The 20,056-nt window shown below is 45.3% G+C and overlaps 1 protein-coding gene across 4 annotated transcripts in view; it reads left to right on the forward strand.

Moving 5' to 3' along the window:
* The window catches only part of UBXN2A (UBX domain protein 2A), a 34,407-nt gene that overhangs the window by 416 nt on the left and 13,935 nt on the right, over positions 1-20,056 (forward strand). Inside the window, exons 1-5 of one of the 4 annotated variants that reach the window (XM_025208604.1) lie at positions 307-614; positions 3,607-3,660; positions 11,251-11,383; positions 17,790-17,899; positions 19,316-19,453. In XM_025208604.1, the coding sequence (XP_025064389.1) occupies positions 3,620-3,660; positions 11,251-11,383; positions 17,790-17,899; positions 19,316-19,453 (422 nt within the window). In that variant the 5' untranslated portion in view covers positions 307-614; positions 3,607-3,619. Of the gene's footprint in view, positions 1-306; positions 615-1,951; positions 1,960-3,606; positions 3,661-11,250; positions 11,384-17,789; positions 17,900-19,315; positions 19,454-20,056 lie in introns of those variants that run through there. The other 3 variants (XM_014521679.2, XM_014521680.2, XM_014521682.2) reach the window with 3 other exon arrangements.

Consider the following 20,056-nt stretch of genomic DNA (forward strand, 5'->3'; position numbering starts at 1 on the left):
CTGCCAGGTACGGGGCCCCGGGCACGGGCCGGGCCGGGCCGGCGGCTGGGAGGCGCGGGCCGGCCTGGGCTTCTCGCCTGCGCTGCCCCAAGGGGAGGGGTGTGTGCGACATGTGTGCGTCTGTCTGTGTGTGACGTGCGTGCCTGCGTGTGACGTGCATGTGTCTATGTCTGTGTGTCATTGTGTGTCTACACCTGTGTGTGCCGTGTGTGTGTGTAATTGTGTGTCTACGTCTGTGTGTGACGTCTGTGCGTGCATCCCTGTGTCTGTCTGTGTGTGTGTGTGAGGTGTCGTTTGTGTGACGTGTGTGTGTCTATGTCTGTTTGCATCCCTGTGTCTGTCTGTGTGACATCTGTGACGTGTGTCTGTGTGACGTCTGTGTCTCTGTGCTGTGTCTGTGTGTGACACGTGTGACGTGTGGGTGACCGTGAACAGCAGCGAAAGGCTCCAGCGGGCTCGTTCGGAAAGGAGGGTCGCAGCCAGATGTGCAGAGGCCGGGATATGGCCACGTCACACGGCTGCTGGTGTGCAAGGAGTCCGGCATGTTTTCGGCCTGGCGCCTGAGCCATCAAAAGCAGGCGGGGATCCGCTTGGGATTTGAAGTGCTGGTGAGGGTAAGCGGCTGCAGCTTCGAGGAGGCATGGGGAGGGCAGGAGGCCTGGTATGTGTTGCTCTAGAGTTGGTCAGAGCAAGTTTTTGCAGTGGTTTTTTGACCAAGTCTTTGTCTTTGGTTGAGAGGGGGTTAGTAAATTTTAAAAAAACACGAAGGGTTTTGTTTTTGTTTTTTTTACTTCCTTTTTCACCACGCTCAGGCTGTGGGGAAGTAAAGGGAATGCCCGGGCAGACCAAAAAGGCTTTATGGGAAATTGAAAACATTTGCAGGCTTGGTTCTAGTTTTGGATGAATTGAACACCTTATTTATAAGCCTACAGATCTCAGCAAGGCTAAAGCTGCTTTAGGTCAGGCAAGCACTTGCTTTCTTGCCTCTTGTTCCTTCCCATTTGTCTAGATTGTAGCCATTTGGATGAGACTTCTCCTGTCTGTTCCTGTAGTGTATTTATTGCTATTACTATTAATATTTAGATTTAAACTTTATCCAGAAAGGCTCAGAGTGGCAAAACCAAATCTAGGAACTAGCACCTAAACACTCAGCCGTCTTGGTCCATGATCAAGACTCCTAGACCCTATGATAATACTTTATATAGGAAATAATAGTTGCTGCTCCAAAGAGTTTATTCTCTGAAAAGTTTAATTCTGACAGTGGTATTTGGCAGTGTTTATGCTTTTCTTTGTACAGGGAGAAAAATGGTATAACTGCCCCCTGGGCTCTAGGTAATAGTACTAGCTTTTGAAGCAGCGGAGTAAACCTTAATATTGTTTCCACTTGCGTCCTAACTAATGAAAGTGCTGTATAAGAATATATATGACAAGTGCCTGTGCTAAAGACATTTCTTGGTCCTGTAAGTGTGTGTCCTCAGATCATATTGCAAGTTTGATGTCTTGAGAAATAAGTGGGTATAACGTATGCCAGGAAAGGTTAGAGCAAGGGAAAACGTGGGGTATGTGTTTACCTACAGCCATGGAATTGTGTGTTTGTGCTGGTTATGCAACAAAAATGAAATCCTGTGTAAGTGCACGCTTGTCACTTTTATAATCGTGAGTGATTGAAGCTCTAATTTAGAGACGCTCCCTAATTTAGAAAAATTGGGAATTGGGACATGGACCCCTAGTTATGTAGCAGCTGGTTAGTTAGAGATACTGAAGGGGCTCCAGAGACTTGCCTACTAGACACTAAAACTTTTTGTTTAGTTCTTCTCATTCATGCCTGACTGGCCTCATTGAACCAGACGTCACTTATAGCTACATGTAGTGATCATCTCTCTTCTCGGAGACAGACTTCGAAGGGAAGCATTGGCATTACAGTTCTTCTGCTACTGTCGGATAAGTACTTGCTGCCAGGTCTGAAGCAAAGAATGTAAACCAAATTCATGACTTGAGGACAAAATATAACACGGAGGTGCAAAGTGTGTAGGCTCCTGTACCAGCAAGATTGCATGCCACTAAATCTTTCTAATACTAGATTTGGACAGCTGACATGAGCGGTATGCTGCATAATTTGTATTTAATTTTACCCGTAATATAACAGTAAAATTAACCATAAAGTACTATGGTATTTGGATAAAGAAAAGTATCTTTAATAGCTGACTAGGTTTGTGTAGGGCTTTTATGTGTGCAAGGCCTGTTTGTTTTTCTAAACAGAATTTAAGCCTAAAGACTTGCCTCTGTCTCAGTCTGGTTTTATAACCACTCTGATGATGTCTTTGGAGAATGCTCGACAGATGTTGTGACAGTAACAGCACTAATCAATGTGTGTGCGCAAAGGGGGGTGATCCACAAAATAATTAACAGAAGATTAGAATTTTTGCATAGCGTAATAACACAAAAGATAAATTATCTGGGTGCCAGATTTTAATATCCAGGAGATGCATAAACTCTGTATAGTAAACCTACCTTGGGGATTTTTTTTTTTATATAAACTATTTTAAAAGGCAGGTTTTGAATTCAAATATACAAGTAAAGCTATGTGCATATCACATGATTATACTGTGCCCGCACAGTTGGAGAGGAAAAAGAAGTTTAAGTCTCATTGGTTTTTGTCTAGCTATTTTGGAAGTGGTCTGGGTACTGTTACCTATTTTGCTTGCTCCAATACCTATGCATAGTGAGGCAATTTGGAGACTGCTGCAAATTTCTGAGTAGCTTCGATAAAGGTGGTGCCTAGCACTTGGCAGGATTTAGACCCTTAAATAAAGTGCCAAGTCGGAGTTCCTCTGCCCTTGTCAGGTCTTCAGTGCTTTTTATGTAGTTTTTGTGGCTTAAAATAATTCCCTGCAGAGCTCAGGAGAGAGCACAACAGGATCAGTATAGCACTTTTCAGCCCCATTGACTCAGCAGACTAATCCTGTAGTATGTTTAGCACTTGAAAATCCAGGATTTGTTTTCTCTAGTCCTATTTGAACAAGAATCATGAGTTGCTATATCCAGTTTCAGGGGCACTGCACCATTTGGAGAGTGGAGGAACCTTGGGGGAGGACTTAGAAGGATGCTGCATTTTTGGATTATGCACTGTCAAAGTGAAGGTCGGGGCTGGCAATGAGCTATTACAAAGGATGCCTGCACTGGCATTGCAGTTCTACTACCATCTGATAAGTACTGCTGCCAGAGTCTGAAGCTAAGAATGTAAACCAAATCCATGAAAATGGCAGTGATAGATTTTTTTTTCTGTGCTTTCAAAAGAACGATGGAGCTTTTGAATTCTTCGGGGAGAGCTGGGGGGGTGGGGTGTTTCAAAAAAATCACAGTTGTCTTCCTTTTAATGTGTGAGGCTGAAAATGGTACACATTGTATGCGTCATCACATTAGAAGACGCAGGAAAACAAAGAGCCATCTGGAGACTTGAGCAGTTTTTGTAGACTCCTGTGTAAGTGAACTGTCAACACAGAACAACTCTTAAAGGATGCAGAAAACGTAAACAACTCGGCTTCAAAAGTGCCAAGTGGGTCAAGGGTTTTGCCTATTTCTTACAAATCTTTTTTCCATAATTAGGCAAAGCATCAGAATGAAAGAAGTAGACAATATCGAAACTTTAAGCGAAGAGTGGTAGGTGCTCAGGTTCTTTTTTTCTCCTGCTCTTTTGATTGCTTGTGTGGTTCTGCCCTGCCTTTTGCCTTATTTCCTTTTAAAAAAGCCAACCCCCCCCACCACTACTGATACTTATAAAGCTGGCAAAGAATTACCTTTTTAAAAAATCACATTGATTTACAGGCTGCCATTATGCATGCTTCCTTTGGATCCTGCATCCCAGACTGAGAGCTGAAATGAATTGAAACCATACCAGGCATGTCTCTCTGCTTGTTTCTCATCTCCTCTTAAAGGATGCAGCTGCCTTTACTAACTGGTTGGCTAAAGCAAGTGTTTCTGCTCCTTTCATCTCATGTCCTGCATCTCTTGAGTTGTTCTGCTTGTCTGATAAAGCAGTGAAGGACTTTTACGATTGAAGAATAAAAGGACTCTGCACTGGAGATCTGTTTTCCTTATCCATCTGCTCCACATATGCTTGGTTTTGCAAAAGTGGCAAACTGGGTTTGTAGAATGCTTTTTTTTCTTTGTCCTATAATTGCAACCTTAAATTCCCAAAGTAGAAGACTTCCAAGTGCCTGCACAAAGATTTCTGCTTACAAGTAAATTCATAGGCCTGTTTTTCTGTTTTGATCTTTTGGAGACTGTTGTTATACATGAAGAGATCCTATTTATTTTGCCTATAAAACATTTTAACTTTCAAAGTAAAGCATAATAAATGCCTAAATTCGTACATTAGATTCTCTTTGATTAGCCTCAAGAAAAATATTTGTTAGGTTGTGGTGAAAATGGGAAAAGAGTCTGATTATAATATTTTTTCCTTCTCTCTCAGTCAGTATGTTCTTTTGTGATGTTTAAAGACATTGATCTTATATCTGTGCTAAGTAACTTTTTATATACTTATTGATGCCAAGTTTTAGCAGTATGTATGAAGATACTTATTGATACAAACAGACCTAATTACCTCTTGAACTGTTGAAACTGAATGTTTTGCTCAAACATGAAGAGTATATAAAAACTGATTTTCCTTTCCTCCTCACTCCAAAAGATTGGGGTCATTTGAGCTGTTTGAAATGCCTCTTGCTGAGAGACTTGTATTCAACTCAGCAGAGATGCACAGGAAAGGATCAAATTATCAAATGCTGCAAAATCATTGTACTGTGTGAGAGCCTAAACCAGGGGTGGGTAATTATTTTGGGCGAAGGGCCACTTACTGAGTTTTGGCAAGCTGTCGAGGGCTGCATGGGTAGCCCCGCACCTTGACAGGTGCCCCACCCCCTGGCCGCTATCTTGGGGCCTGAAGTCTCACTCCTAACCTTGGACTTTTGCCCCTGGAAGTCCATCCCCTTGCCCCTGGAAGTACTCCTTTGGGGAAGAGGGTTTATCATCTTGGAAAGGGGAAAAAAACCCAAATTACATACTAAAAATCAAACACCCATAATAAGATATTTTAATTTTAATGTAAAAAACAATTTTTTTGTCCTGATTTGTGTGTGTTTGTGCTGTATATGTAGAAGTGATGGCATAATAGCTCAAAATGCAGTCTTATCCTTGTATAGTGTGTGCAGGGGTGTTGGGGGTATGGGTGGGTGGGTGTGGGGTTTGTGAGTAGCTGTGGGTGGCTGGGTATGGGGGGGTTTGTGGGGATGTGTGTGGCACGGTATTTGTGGGGTGTATGATTGAGTGTGGGGAGGGTGTGGTTAAGGGGTTTGCAGGAAGGGTTTGAGAGGATGTGTGGTGTGCATGGGAGCCCCCACACGCACACCCCTGGGCTGGTCAGCACCTGCCCCACAACAGCCCAGAGCCTGAGTGCCCTGCAGCGTCTCCTCATGATCACCGACAGTGCGCAGCCACAGCGTGCCGCTGTGCACCACCGGGCTGCATGTAGTGGTAGCGGCAAGGACCAGCGCGTGCATCCGTGACCCTGTGCACCCTGTGCTGGCTCTGGGCTCGCCCGTCAGGGCTGAGCAGCAGCAGCAGCAGCAGCTGGTCGAATGCGGCCCGCCAGGCCATTCTATCCGGCTTGCGGGGCCCCTAAAAATTTAGAAAATTAATATTTATCTGCCCCTGGCTGCCTGTCATGCGGCCCTCGATGGCTTGCCAAAACTCAGTAAGCGGCCCTCTGCCCGAAATAATTGCCCGCGCTGCCCCAGATCGTGATGCACACCCCAGTCTACTTATAGGCTGCCACCAGATCTCCCGTGAGCCTGTGCTTTTCCAGGCTGAAGACTCCTACTACCTACGAACTCATTGGGGGGGCAGCAAGAAATAGGGGATACAGTGTTTACCAGGGTGCCTGTTGGGGTAATTAGAAATAATGGCCACAAACTGGAAGAGAGCAAATTCAGATTGGACATCAGGAAAAAATTCTTCACAGTGAGGGTTGCCAAAATATGGAATAAGCTTCCAAGGGAGGTGGTGCTGTTCCCTTCCTTGGAGGTATTTAAAAGGAGATTGGACATACACCTGTCTGGGGTCATCTGACCCCAGCACTCATTCCTGCCCAGGGCAGAGGATTGGACTTGATGATCTAATAGGTCCCTTCTGACCCTAACATCTATGAAACTATGACTCCGTGGCTCTCAGCCTCTTTTCATAAGGCTTATTCTCCTGCCCTCTGATCATGCATGTGGCTCTCCTCTAGACTCTATCGAGCTTCTCCACATCCTTCCTGAATTGTAGAGCCCAGAATTGAATGCAGTACTCCAGCTGCGGCCTCACCAAGGTCGAGTACAGCGGGAGGATGACATCCAGAGATTTACTTGAGAAGCATCTATGGATGTAAGCCAGAGTTTGGTTTGCTTTACCAGCTGCGACATCGCATTGGTGGCTCATGTTCATCTTGTGGTCAATCATGACACCCAAGTCTCTTTCAGCCATGGTGCTAGCAAGCGTAGCACTGCTGAGCCTATAAGCATGCTGCAGGTTTTTTCCCCCAAGGTGGAGTACCTTACATTTGTCGGTATTGAAAGTCATCATATTTGTATCTGCCCACTTGATACTGTGCTTGGATTGATTGACCTGTCTTACAGAGCGGATGTTGAAAGGGAGGGTAAAAAGGACATATCCAGAATCTTCCTGTGTAGATTCAAGAATGTCAGGGTTTAGGAAGCTCTGATACAGAGCCCACAAAACTATGGAGGCCTTTCCTCCATGAGAAGTCCAGTCCCCTTTTGTACTGGGTTAAGCTGCCAGCCTCCACAACATTTTGCGGTTGTGCGTTTCTCAAGTTAATTACTCGCCGTGTGAAGAAGAACTTCCTTTTTGTTATTTTAAAACCTACTAGGCAATAGTTTCATTTTATATCTTCTAGTATTGTGGGAGATAATAAATGGTGCAGAGAAAGTTAAGATGTGTTTATTGTTTTGTAAACCTTTATCTTGTTCCTGCTCCCTGTCATCTTTTTTTTGCTAAGATGACAAGTCCTAGCTTATTTAATCTTTCCTCATATGGAAGCCCCTCCGTACCACAGGTCCTTGTTGCCCTTCTGTTGTACCTTTCATAGTTCTATAACCTTTTTCAGGTGGGGAGGGACCAAAACTGAATGCAGTATTTGAGGTGTGTATGTATAGTAGATTTATAAAGAGGCATAATGATACTTCCTCTTTCATTTGCAATTTCCTTTCTTATAATTTCTAACCTCTTATTTGCCTTTTCAGCTGCTGCTGAGAATTGAACTGATGTTTTTTGGCCAACTGTTCACATTGAATATTTAACATTAAATGTCATCTATTGTTTTTTTGCCTGTTTGCTCAGTTTTTCAAGATCCTTGTGTAGCTCTTCACAGTTCACTTTGGTTTTTGAATAATGTTGTCAATTATTCACCTTCATGCCCCTCCATTCCCCCCATTTAGATTACTTATGAATATGTTAAACATCAATGATCCCAGCACAGATCCTGATCTAGTTGGGGATGGTCCTGCTTTGAGCAAAGAGTTGGACTAGATTATCTCCTTAGGGCCTTCCAACCCTAGTTTTCAGGTGTGCACCAATAGAGATTTTTTTGGCTAATACAAATGGCTGATTTTTAGCAAGTCATATCAGCCGATGTCAGTCCAATTACCGATATGCAGCATGGAGAGCAGTGTCCAGCTGGTAAGTCTTGGCGGGGAGAAGGTATGGGCGGATGTAGGGGCCGTGCCTGCATCCCACGTCCCACCCCGTTTGTACAGTACCTGCCCCTGTGCCAGCCCCAATCCCTCCCTCACCGTGGGGGCCTTGACCTGCACCCCCATGTCCCTTCCCTCCCCCCATGCCTTCTCCCCCACAACAGACTTACCAGCCAGGCTGTACTGCAGCTGTGCGCATGCACATGGTATTTATTGGTGACATCATCGGCCACATCAGTCAAAAAAGGCTGATTGCCAATCATGTCAATTTTCGTTTTATTGGTGCTGATATGATATGGGACTGATGTATCAGTGCACCTCTACTATTTTCTCTGATTCTGTCCCTGGTGGAGGAAGCAGGGAGGATCCCCCTACTGTTTACGTCTTTGCATTCTGATAACCAATCATTTATACCCACTCTGTTTTCTGTCCTTAAGCCAATTTCTGATCCACAAGTGGATCTTCCCTCTAAAGCAGTGATTCTCAACCAAGGCATTGCTAGATCCTTTTAAGGGTGCTATGCAAATTAGCACTGTTAGGCATGTAAACACCAATATGATTTTCAGTTAGGAATCCAAGGTGTCAACAACATTGTAACCTGTTCTTGACTTTCTGATTTATTTTTTTTCCTAACAAGAATTGATCTACTGTTTTTCCATAGAATCATAGAAAATTAGGGATGGAAGGAACTTCAGGAGGTCATCTAATCCATCCCCCTGCTCTAAGCAGGACCATCCCTACCTATATCATACCAGCCAGGGCTTTTATCTAGCCAGGTCTTAACAACCTCCACAGCCTCTCTGGCTGTTGGAACCTGTTCCAGTGTTTTACTGCCCTCCTAGTGAGTTTTTCCTAATATCTAACCTAAATCTCCTTTGCTGCAATCTGACACCATTGCTCTTTGTTCTGTCATCTGCTGCCACTGAGAACAGTCTATCTCCATCTTCTCTGTAACCACCCTTCAGGTAGTTGAAGGCTGTTATTTAATCCCCTCTTGGTCTTCTCTTTTCCAGACTAATAAGTCTAGCTTGGGTCCCCAGCCTATACTGGTGCATGGGATGGTTCTGTCCAAAGTGTAGGACTTTGCACGTGTCCTTACTGAACCTCATGAGATTTCTTTTGGTCCAATCCTCCAATTTGTTGAGGTTTATCTGCATCCTAGCCCTACCCTCCAGCATATCTACTATTCCCCCTAGCTTGGTGTCATCTGCAAACTTGCTCCATCCCATTTTCCTGGTTGTTGATGAAGACTTTAAACAAAACTGGCCTCAGAACTGACTCCTGAGGCAATCCACTTGATAGTGGCTGCCAACTAGACACCAAGCCATTGACTATTACCCTTTGAGCCCAACGAATCAGCCAGTTTTCTGTCGACCTTCTAGTCCATTCATCCAACCTGTACTTTCTTAGCTTGCTTGCAAGAATATTGTGGGAGACTGTATCAAAAGCCTTGCTAAAGTCAAGGTATAGCATATCCACTGTTCTTCCCACATACGTACAAGCCAGTCAGACAATCAAGTTGATCAGGCATGATTTGCCCTTGGTGATTACCACCTCCTCCAAGTGCTTAGAAATGAATTCCTTGAGGACCTGCTCCATGATTTCACCAGGAGCTGATGTGAGGCTGACCAGTCTGTAGTTCTGGATCCTCTTACTTCCCTTTCTTAAAGATGGGCACTATATAGTCAAGAAATGAATGAGAGCTAAGAGCTGGCATTTTCTGAGGGATGCCTTGAGTTTAAAAAGGTTGAGATCCGCTGTTCTAATGCCATGATGTTGAAACCTTCTGTTGCATGCTTTCAGTATGCTAGGGTAGTACTAAGCGAGCTGTCCCTAGGTTTATCCAGCTCATTAACAACTCTTATAGTGTATGACAGGGATATGTGAGTGCAGAAAACCTAAATGATGTGGAAGCATCTTTGTGAGTAGCTTTTTCCATCTTGTCTTTAAAAAGCCAAAAAAACCACCATTCTCCATTCATTATTTCAGGGGTGGCTTAATTAAATCTAGCACAATAGAGAGCAGAAAATAGGTTAGCAGGACATTTGAATGGAAATTGTGAATTGTCTAGTAGTTTACTCTAAGGGGATGACAGCAGGCTGCCTGATGTATTTGATAGTCAACTTTTAGAAGTCTCGGTACAGATGAATGGAATGCTTTTTTACTCTTATGTGCACTTCACAAGCCATGTATCGCTGGAGTCTCCTAGAGCCTGAGTTGCTTTGTGAAAAGAATATTTTAATGAATAAGGAATGTTTCAAAGTTCAGACTAGTTTTGTAGCAAATTACTGTGCAAACTGGGGGTAGTAGAGGAGCAGACTTCTTGGACCTGGCTAACTAAAGGACACATAACATATAAGCTTAAGTTAGAGGTGCACCGATATATCAATGTCATATCGGATCAACACCAATAAAAGGAAAATTAACGTTATGGGCTATCAGCTTTTTTTGGCTAGTGTAGCTGATAACGTACTGATAAATATAATGTGCCTTCTGGCCAGGGCCCCAGATGCCACATGTGCATGCAGCGACAGTACGCATGTGGCCAAGAATGCAACCGGGCAGTGTGGAAAGCAGTGCCCTGCAGGTAAGTCCGTGGAGGGGAAGGGGCATGGGTGGCTGGGTAGATCAAGGCCACCACGGTGAGGGAGGGCATGGGGCAGGGCCTGGGGGTGCTGTTCAGCCAGGGCAGTGAGTGGGACCCAGGGCTGGGAGTGGGACAGAGCTGCAGGTGGGTTGTCCACGGGGTGGGGGTGGGGGGCGTTCCCTGCTGCTGCACATACCTCCAGAGGAGGTATGGGGCACACGTGACTCCTCCAGATTTGTGCGCAGGGCGAGGGCAGATACAGGCTGCCTCCTGCGGACTTGGGGTCTTTGTTGCCTTTGCCCCGGGAGCCGTGTGCTGGATGTGCATCCCCTGCCTGTCCAGCGGTGGGAGGCACAACTTGCTGCTGGATGGGCAGGGGATGCACAGCCAGTGTGCAGCTCCCGGGGCAAAGGCAGCAGGGCGGAGAGCCCCAAGCATGCAGTGGGCGGCCCACATCTGCCCTCGCCCCATTTGGCTCTAGTTAGAAGCTTCCCCATGCTGAAAAGTAGTGGCAGCGCTTGAATCGAAGCTCGTTTGATGAGCTTTAGTTCAAGCACCTCTGCGATCATTTTTAAGTGCCAGGATGCCCACGGCTCTGTCTCAATCCCCTCCCTGGAGTCCCATTCACCGCCCTGGCTGAGCAGCACCCCTGGCCGCAGCCCCTGCCCCTCTCCCTCTCTCACCATGGGGTCCTTGGCCTGCCCCTTCCCCTTCAAAGATTTAAATGCAGGGTGCTGCTCTCCATGATGCCTGGCTGCTGTCCTGTAAATTTGTTATTGGATCAGTATCATTTGTTATCGGATCAGTGAAGCTGATATGCCTGGTGAATAGTTGGCTATCGGTATTGGCCAAGAAAATCTTTATCAGTGCACCTCTAGCTTAAGTGAGGCTTTCTGATTTCTTTTTATTATGCAGGATGTGTAAGCAAGGAGCCGAGGATCAGCTTAATGGTACAGAACAGAGCCACAAATGTTTTGTCGATAACCTTTTTGAAGAAGCTCGGAAGGTAGGAGCTATATGCATGCCGCCAGCCAAAGTGAACGAACAGGTAAGTGATGGGGAAAATGACTGTACTTGAATTCGTTTGCCAAAGCATTGGTTTAAGTGAAGCCAGGTGCTCTGTCCTGGCTATGAGCTGCAAAAAGCCAAACAAGCTACTACCTGCAGATACCTGGGGAAAGGAGACTAACATCTGTGCCCCTGCTTGTACATTCGCATATCTTCATTGTGGGCATGAAAGCGTAATTACTGGTGTTTTCATTAGTCCCATAGGGCATTTATAGATGTGCTCTGGGGGGTGGGACTTTAATTAGAGTGCCTCCGAGAGCTGCTCTAATTGGGCATCATGTGTGTCAGTGTCCCCGCACTGAGGAATGGCGGCGGGTGTACTTTAACTTAAGCTCGTTCAAAGAACTTGGGTTGGAGCGCCCCCATCGCCATTTTTCAGTGTGGGAACTTTGATACATGTGATGCTAGAGTCTCCTGGATCGTGGTAATTGCTAGCACACTCGATTAATCGAGTCAAGATTTAGTGCTATAATGTCTTTCTGTCCCAAATTATATGTAATTGGGACATAAGATAAACTCAGTACATTAGCTGACAGAACACAACAATCTTGATGAGAATAGCACAGAAATCTTACTACTTTTAAAATCAGAGTATTCATTTAATAATAGTTGCAGTTATGATATAGTTAGTGATTCAAAACAAAACTAAATTGATACTGTTTCAGCCACTTAAATGTTTTGGACACTGATTTAAGAAGCAATGTAAGTTATGGCAGTACAGGACAGTCAAATTAAATGATGTGTACTCACGTGAAGGATTTACTTCAGTTCAGCTAATCTAATGTCAAGGAGCACATTTGTGATGGGCCGGCATCAGAAATGATGCTCAGGGGCAATCAGCATGGATTTATTAGGGGGAGATCATGTCAGACCAACCTGATTGCCTTTTATGATCAGGTCACAAAGGCCATGGACACAGGTGTCGCGGTGGATGTAGTCTTTCTGGACTTTAGCAAGGCCTTTGACACCGTCTCTCACCCCATCCTAATTAATAAACTAGGCGACTGTGGCATGGATGCCTACACAGTCAGATGGATTGCAGATTGGCTGAAGGGTCGCACTCAGAGGGTGGTGGTGGATGGATCATACTCGACTTGGGGGGAGGTGGGTAGTGGAGTCCCCCAGGGCTCGGTCCTGGGGCCTGCGCTGTTCAATTTCTTCATCAGTGATCTTGTTGTTGGGGTGGAAAGCAACCTGTTTAAATTCGCTGATGACACCAAAATTTGGGGGGAGGTGAGCACGCTAGCAGGGAGAGAGAGATTGCAGAAGGATCTGGATAGGTTACAGGGGTGGGCAAACAGGAACAGGATGTGTTTCAATACGGACAAGTGCAGGGTGCTGCACTTGGGTAGTAGGAACCAGCAGCACACTTATACGATGGGGAACTCCCTACTTGAGAGCACGGAGGCGGAAAGGGATCTTGGTGTCATTATTGACTCCAAGATGAACATGGGCCGACAATGCGAGGTCATGGTTGGCAGGGCTAACCGGACCTTATCGTGCATCCACAGGTGCATCTCGAGTAGAGCCAGGGAGGGGATCCTCCCCCTCTATGCGACGCTGGTCAGGCCGCAGCTGGAGTATTGTGTCCAGTTCTGTGCGCCCCATTTCAGGAGGGATGTGGACAACATGGAGAGGGTCCAGAGGAGGGCCACCCGCATGATCCGGGGACAACAGGGCAGACCCTACAGTGAGAGACTGCTGGACCTGAACCTATTCAGCCTCCACAAGAGAAGGCTGAGGGGGGACCTGGTGACCGTCTATAAACTCACTAGGGGGAACCAGAAGGGTTTGGGGGAGACGCTGTTTCCCCTAGCCCCCGCTGGCATAACAAGGAGTAATGGGCACAAGTTGATGGAGAGGAGGTACAGATTGGACATCCGAAAAAACTACTTCACAGTTAGGGCGGCTAGGAGCTGGAACCAACTTCCAAGGGAGGTGGTGCTGGCCCCTACCCTGGGGATCTTTAAGAAGAGGCTGGATACCTACCTGGCTGGACTCATTTGAGTCCCGTTTTTTGTTTAGGGTTCTTTTGTTGTTCTCCCGCCCTGGCGGGGGGTCGGGCTAGAAGATCTATTAGGTCCCTTCCGACCCTAATAGAACTAACTATGAAACTATGAATGTCTAAACTCATTTAAATGTGCACAACTTCTGTATGTAGACAAGGCCTATATGACTAAGGAAATGCACAGTAGGATGCTTGACACCAGTCTGGCTCTAAGAGCCTTGTTGTCTCGTGACCCCGTTTTTATCACTTTCTGGAGATTGGGTTGGGTCAGGAATAAAGGTCTTGCAGAATAGGGGCTAGTGGCATGTGAACAAATTACCATGATGGGAGTAGGGTCTTACCCAGGAGTAGGCAATTATTTCAGCCGCTTAATGAGTTTTAGGTGAGTTGTTGAGGGCCGCAAGGGTAGCCCTTCCCCTTGATGGGTGCCCCACCCTTGCTTGCTATCTTGGGACCAGAAGTCCCAACTCTAACCCCTGACCTTTGCCACCGGAAGACCCTCCCCTTGACCCGGAAGTGCTCCTTTTGAGAGGGAGGGTGCTCCCCTCTTGAAACTGAAAAAAAAGCATATACTTAAAAATAAAAAAACTACTATAACTTCTTTTAATTTTATTTAAAAATATATTTGTCCCGATTTTATGTGTGCTTGCATAGTGTGTCTAAAAGCAATTGCATAATAGCTTAAAATACAGTCCTACTCTTGTATTTTGTGTGTTGGTGGAGGTAAGGTGATGTATGGGGGGAGTGTGTCGGGTGTGGGTATGTGGTTGGGGTGGGGTATGTGGGAGGGTGTGGAGTATAGTGGGTAGAGCGTGTGTGTGTGTAGGGGGTCCTCAGAGTCCTTGGAGTGTCGGAGTCCCTGGAGCTGCCTGTGGTGGCAGCAAGCAGGGCCAGCCCCACCAACCCCTGTGCGATGAAGCTGGCGGTGCAGGTCATGGGGCTCAGCTGCGGTGACAAGGAGAGGGGTGGAGCCGGCCCAGCTCCACAGCGCCGAGCTCCCCGCTATTCCCCATGACCTGTGCATAGCAGTGAGCGGGGCTAGGCTGCTGGCTCCATTGTGTGCAGCTTGTGGACTGCATGTGAGCCTTGCGTGATGCAGCCAGGCAGACCCCACACTCAGGTTCCATGCTCCTGCCATCCCGTCCTGGGTCCCTGCTGGGCCTGGGGCACTGGCATGGGCTCCATGCTCCTGCATGCTGCTGCCACTCCCCCACCACTTCCCTACTTTACCTCCTGCATGGTCACCATTCCAGCCCACCCCAGCCAGCACCACGCGGTTCCCGGCTGCATGGCTGGGACCACACGGTGCAGCATGGTACCAGCCCAGCTTGGCATGGGCTGATTGCGGCGGTTTCCACCCCCTCCCTCTGTCTGATTTTATCTGAATTTCCACTCAGATGAAGGGAGCGCAGATAACAGCCAAAGTGTTGCCAGGCCAGAAGCTGCAGAGGCTTTCTGTTGGGCGATGGGGGGCAGTGCCGGGCAGGCTTTGCTGCTCAGCCGCTGGGTCCTGTCGCTGGCTTCTCCTGGGTGCTGCTGCTGCTGGCGCCTCATCATCTTTGACGAGCAGTCATGTGCAGATAATTAATTTTCTAAATTTTTTAGGCCCCCCCCTGGGCTGGATAGAATGGCTTGGTGGGCCGGATCTGTCCCATGGGTTGTATTTTGCCCGTCCCACTCTTACCACTCTTCAGCTGCTTTTTGGGGTATGCGAGAGTGTGTACAGGAAGAGTTGAAGCTGATCCATAGCAGCCTTGCCCTATTCCAGTGAATTCTAAGGAGAAACTTGGAGGAAGGAAGATCAGAGATGCCATTCTTAAAGAAGTTGAGTAGTAAATGTTTGGTGCTTGCCTATAGGGGAAAACCTATATGCAGTAAGACGTAGTGTGAATTTATAGCACTGTAACAATTCAATATTGCAAGTCTACACTCCAGCTCACTGTGCCATGATTTTCTTGAGTTGTGAAATTCTCAGTCTGAATTGGTACCTGAACGTGTAAAATCCTTTTGAAGGAGTCCAGTCAGACTAAGTGCTCTTATTCTCTTCAGGTACAGCGCATACGTTGCTTATACACGGAGCTAATCAGTAACAGAAGCTGCTCCTTGCTCGGCTTCTAAAATATTTGTTTACATAACAAGCCAGCCTTTGCAAAGGACATAAGTGGTGGGCACTTCTAACTTCATGCAAAACCTAATACATGTTCACATCAGTTTTCAGCTAGAAGTTGATTCTGCACTTAATATTTTGTGTGTTTGGACAACTGCCCAAATTGTGACCATGTAATTCCAGTACTCAGATTTGGAGGATTAACTACCTTCGTGGAAACCTGGTTATATTATTAGACTTGGGGCCAAATTCTTCTAGTCCTGTTGAAGTTGGAAAGGTTTCAGTTGATAGTGAAAAATCTAAAAGTTTGATAGTTTAAGTATACCTGAAATATTCAGACATGTTTTGGAGATGTTTTAAATATCTTCTAGATTATGTAAACTTACTCCTTTCATTTATCATCTGATCTTAAATTTTTGCGTGCATCTCCACAATCTGCAGGGTAGTATAAACCAGGTCAGCAGTCAGTCGGCAACATTTTTAGGCGGCGAGTCAGAGCAGCCCAGCTTGGGTCTGAGGTGAGCTGGCACTCGGTCCTATCTGCTCCTACCCACCTCCTGGCTGGGGTGTGGGTGCACCCTGGAGGCCAGATCCACTCTGTGGATTGTTGGTTACCAACCTCTGAACTAGTTCACTAGAGGAGCTGCTTCCTAATACACACTTAATGTCTTGAGTCAAAGGCTTATGTACGTTCTGTCTTATACCCTTACTTAATAAATTCTCCAGAATAGGCAGGATAAAACTTTTTAGTTTAATTTAACTCTCAACTGGACATGTTAGTTCTGGTACTCAGAGTTTCAGGGATAGAGTACGGTTTCTTTATCTAGCAGTCTTGTAAACATGAACAATCTCCTGCCGTTCCCGTACGATGAAATGGTTTGAAGATTCCTAGTGCAGAAGAGATTGAAAAGCATCCATTTAGCTCCAGCCATGTTCACCTCTCCAGTCTCCCTCCATTGGTCACTTATATAACAATACATATGAATCTTAACTCCCTAAACTTGCATGTCTGGATTGTAGTGTAATCACTTGAATTGCTCTACTGGAGTTGTACACAAGATTCCTTAAAGATTGTATTCCTGGATGTTATGATATCTGCCAGGACTGTTGGGAAGATTCAGGTCCTGGGGGCTGACTGTTTTGCATGAATACATTGACACCTGTATTCTAAACCTCCATCTGAAGTCGTCTGACTTCTGTCTAAACTGGTTAATTCACTGGTCTGTGTTTTTTCCTTCGGCATCTAGTTTTGGGTAGCTTAGCCTCTCCTGACAATTGGGCTCTAGGAAGAGCCTCTGTTAAGTAAACTGAACTACATCTACACATACCTTCTACATTTGTGTGAGATGGGTGCAAGCGTCAAAATATCTTTAAATTGATCAGGGTCTGGAATAGCTTGTGGTATAATTCAAACTACAGTTACTGCTGAGTAATCCTTCTATTTACTTGCCTGTTTATATATAGGACTTGGCAAGCAACTGCACTATCCCTTTCTGGAAGAACATAAATACTGAACATGCTTTACAGCTAGCAGACCTAAGTGTATATTACGGAGCAAGCGTTCTGAGCTCTGTTCCTAGTCCTGCACCCTATATCCTTCAGCTGCGCCCTTTAAAAGTCACAAAGGAGATTCAGGAATAGTGTAAAGCCGGGGCGGCTTAGGAGACATGGGCAGCATGCCATAGATGACATGGGCAGCCTCGGTGTATCGTACGTGACAGATCAGGACAGGCAACGCAGAGGAATATAGGGCAGGAAATAGAAAGTAAAGCACCGGATCAGGCAGTGGGGGAAGGGGACCAGAGTGACAGTTGAGCAAGGTGCAAGGGTAACTTGTGGCGTGCCTTCCAAAAATGTTGGCCTCCACTGGTGTTGAGCTTTCGATTCCACATCAAGTACTTCAAAGAGATCAGTTGAAAAACTCTGGTACCCATCATGTGGAGTGGTAGGAGCAAGAGGGTAACTAGGGTGATTGTGTCTTAAATTCTTCTTGTAAACAGTTTAACATAGACATCTCTGCTTTTCAATTGTTTTGGGCTCAGAGGTTTGTCTCAAGCATATTTCTGATGACAGAAGATATTTAGAAATTAAAAATGTCACTTGTCCCATGTTGTTACTGTCCTGTTTACTGGGATTGACCCAAGCCCTCTACCAGCATAATTTTGGTTTGAGTAGATGACCTGAAATGATAAGGAAATGTTAGTATGTTGAGTTGTGTTTTCCCATTACTTCATTGTTGAAGAGATGGCATTCATTATTCTTACTTTGCAGGCTGACATCATTATTAAGCTATGGAAAAATGGATTCACAGTAAATGATGGTAATCTCAGGAGCTACACAGATGTGGCAAACCAGCAGTTCTTGGATTCAATTAAAAAAGGGCAAGTGAGCTTTGGGTGTTAATACGCTTTGTACTGTGCTTTGCTTAAATTCATAATGCTATATGAACTGGTATAGCAGCTGCTTTGCTTGTACCTTAAAATAGACCTATATGAAGTTATGCTGCAGTTGTCATTAAAATAGCTATTCACACTGTAGGAAGGCATGTCCAGTAGGCAGAGTAGCCTTTTAGAGCAAATGGTTATACACTCAGAGATGGACTAAAAGTCCATTTTGATGATTGTACCCTAAAGTTATAATAAGGAAGGCACAGTGCCTTAGTAGTAGCTACAGCTGAAATGCTCTCCAAAGAAAGATTGCATTGAGGGCATCCTTAGCTACAGTTAAAGTGTGGTCTTCTCTGCTCACTGAAAGAGTCTGAGGCCCCATGAGGAGCTGCTGCTATGCCTCCTTCAGCAAGTGCTAGGTAACCTTTCTGTCAGTCACTTCTGTGATATAAATGTTCCGTTTGAGTGAAAGCTAAACAAAAGTAACTGTTTTTACAGCTGCATGAACTCATTAAGCCATTGCATTTAAAATGATAAATCATCCTTTCAAGCTGTGTCAAATCTTACTAGGTTAATAGTACTTAATTTTACAGCATATTAATGAAAACATTTTTCTCTGTGAATGGCACTTACCAGCATTTGCTCCTGACCATAATTATAATGAGCACCTTGTCCATAAAAGTAGCATTCTTTCCCAGCTATTTAGTGTGAGCATTGGCCCACACTCCTAAAGAAAAGATTCTTCCCTCCATCCCCCTTCTCCTCCTCTTCTCCCCACTCCTCCCAATTCCCCAAGCGAAATAGTTACAGGGATGACCATTTTTATGGGGGGACAATTTTTCAGATGATTGCTGTCCGTTTTGGCAGCACCATATAGTTTCTCTGTAAACCAGACACTAAAGGCACAGTCACAATCACACAGTTGAGTCCTTTTGCCAAAGAACTTTTAAACCAGGAAACTGATCTTGCTCTACTTGAGTACAGACCCAATCCAATCAGTGTGTATTCTACTAAAGAGTTTGGATACTGGTGCCATTTTGGATATTAAAAGACGCCCTTAAATTATGTTTGCAAAGGCTACAGCAGAGCCAATTTTCAGTCTCCTCTTTAATAAACAATTTTGCAATGAAAATATGGGTATAATCCCTTTATCAAAAAATCTGTCATGCTGTAGTGGTATCTTTCTCTGATTTTTACTGTTCGCTTCTAATTAATTTGCAACTCAGTAATCTGCAGTGGGTCCCCAACTCATTAGTTTGATTTACAGATTATGTTGTATGGGTGTTAGTGACATATCGCTAATACCTTTTGGGTGGATAAACTCACCTAGATTAGTCAGGGTTGTGTATGTGTTTAAATTTTAAGATTAAACCAATAATTTTATTTTAATCTTGACTCTTGATTTTTAAGGGAGTTGCCTTTTGAGTTGCAAAAAAATTTTGATGAGGAGGAGGTGGATGTGAAGGTAGAAGATAAGAAAGATGAGGTGTATATTTCAAGGAAGCCAGTATTTCACCCATTTTCTGGACATGGTTACCGATTGGGAAGGTAAGTAGTCTGATATAATGGATGCTTTCTAACTACACTGGGAATGCCTCATATCTTCATACTTCAGCATGATATCTGTAGTAGCATTTTCCCTAAAGCTCTTACCCTGCCATAAAAGACCTTTGTTGTAACTGATGCAATGGAAACACTGACTCATCTGTGTCAAAACAAAGTGTATGCAATGTCCAGGGAGGTGATCTTCCCCCTCTATGCGACTTTGGTCAGGCCGCAGTTGGAGTACTGCACCCAGTACTGGGCACCGCACTTCAGAAGGAATGTGGCCAGCCTGGAGAGGGTTCAGAGGAGGGCCACTCGCTTGGTGAGAGGGCAGCAGGACAGGCCCTACAAGGAGAGACTGAGGGACCTGAACCTGTTCATCTTCAGCAAGAGGAGGCTGAGGGGGGACCTGGTGGCTGCCTACAAACTCATCAGGGGAGATCAACAGCAAATAGGTAGAGCCCTTTTCTCCCCAGCACCACCTGGGGTGACAAGGAACAGTGGTCACAAGCTGATGGAGAATAGGTTTAGGTTAGAGATCAGAAGGCAATATTTTACAGTTAGGGTGGCCAAAATCTGGAACCAACTTCCCAGGGAAGTGGTCCT

Source organism: Alligator sinensis, unplaced genomic scaffold (genome assembly GCF_000455745.1).
Source record: "Alligator sinensis unplaced genomic scaffold, ASM45574v1 scaffold300_1, whole genome shotgun sequence".
Classification (NCBI taxonomy): Eukaryota; Metazoa; Chordata; order Crocodylia; family Alligatoridae; genus Alligator; species Alligator sinensis.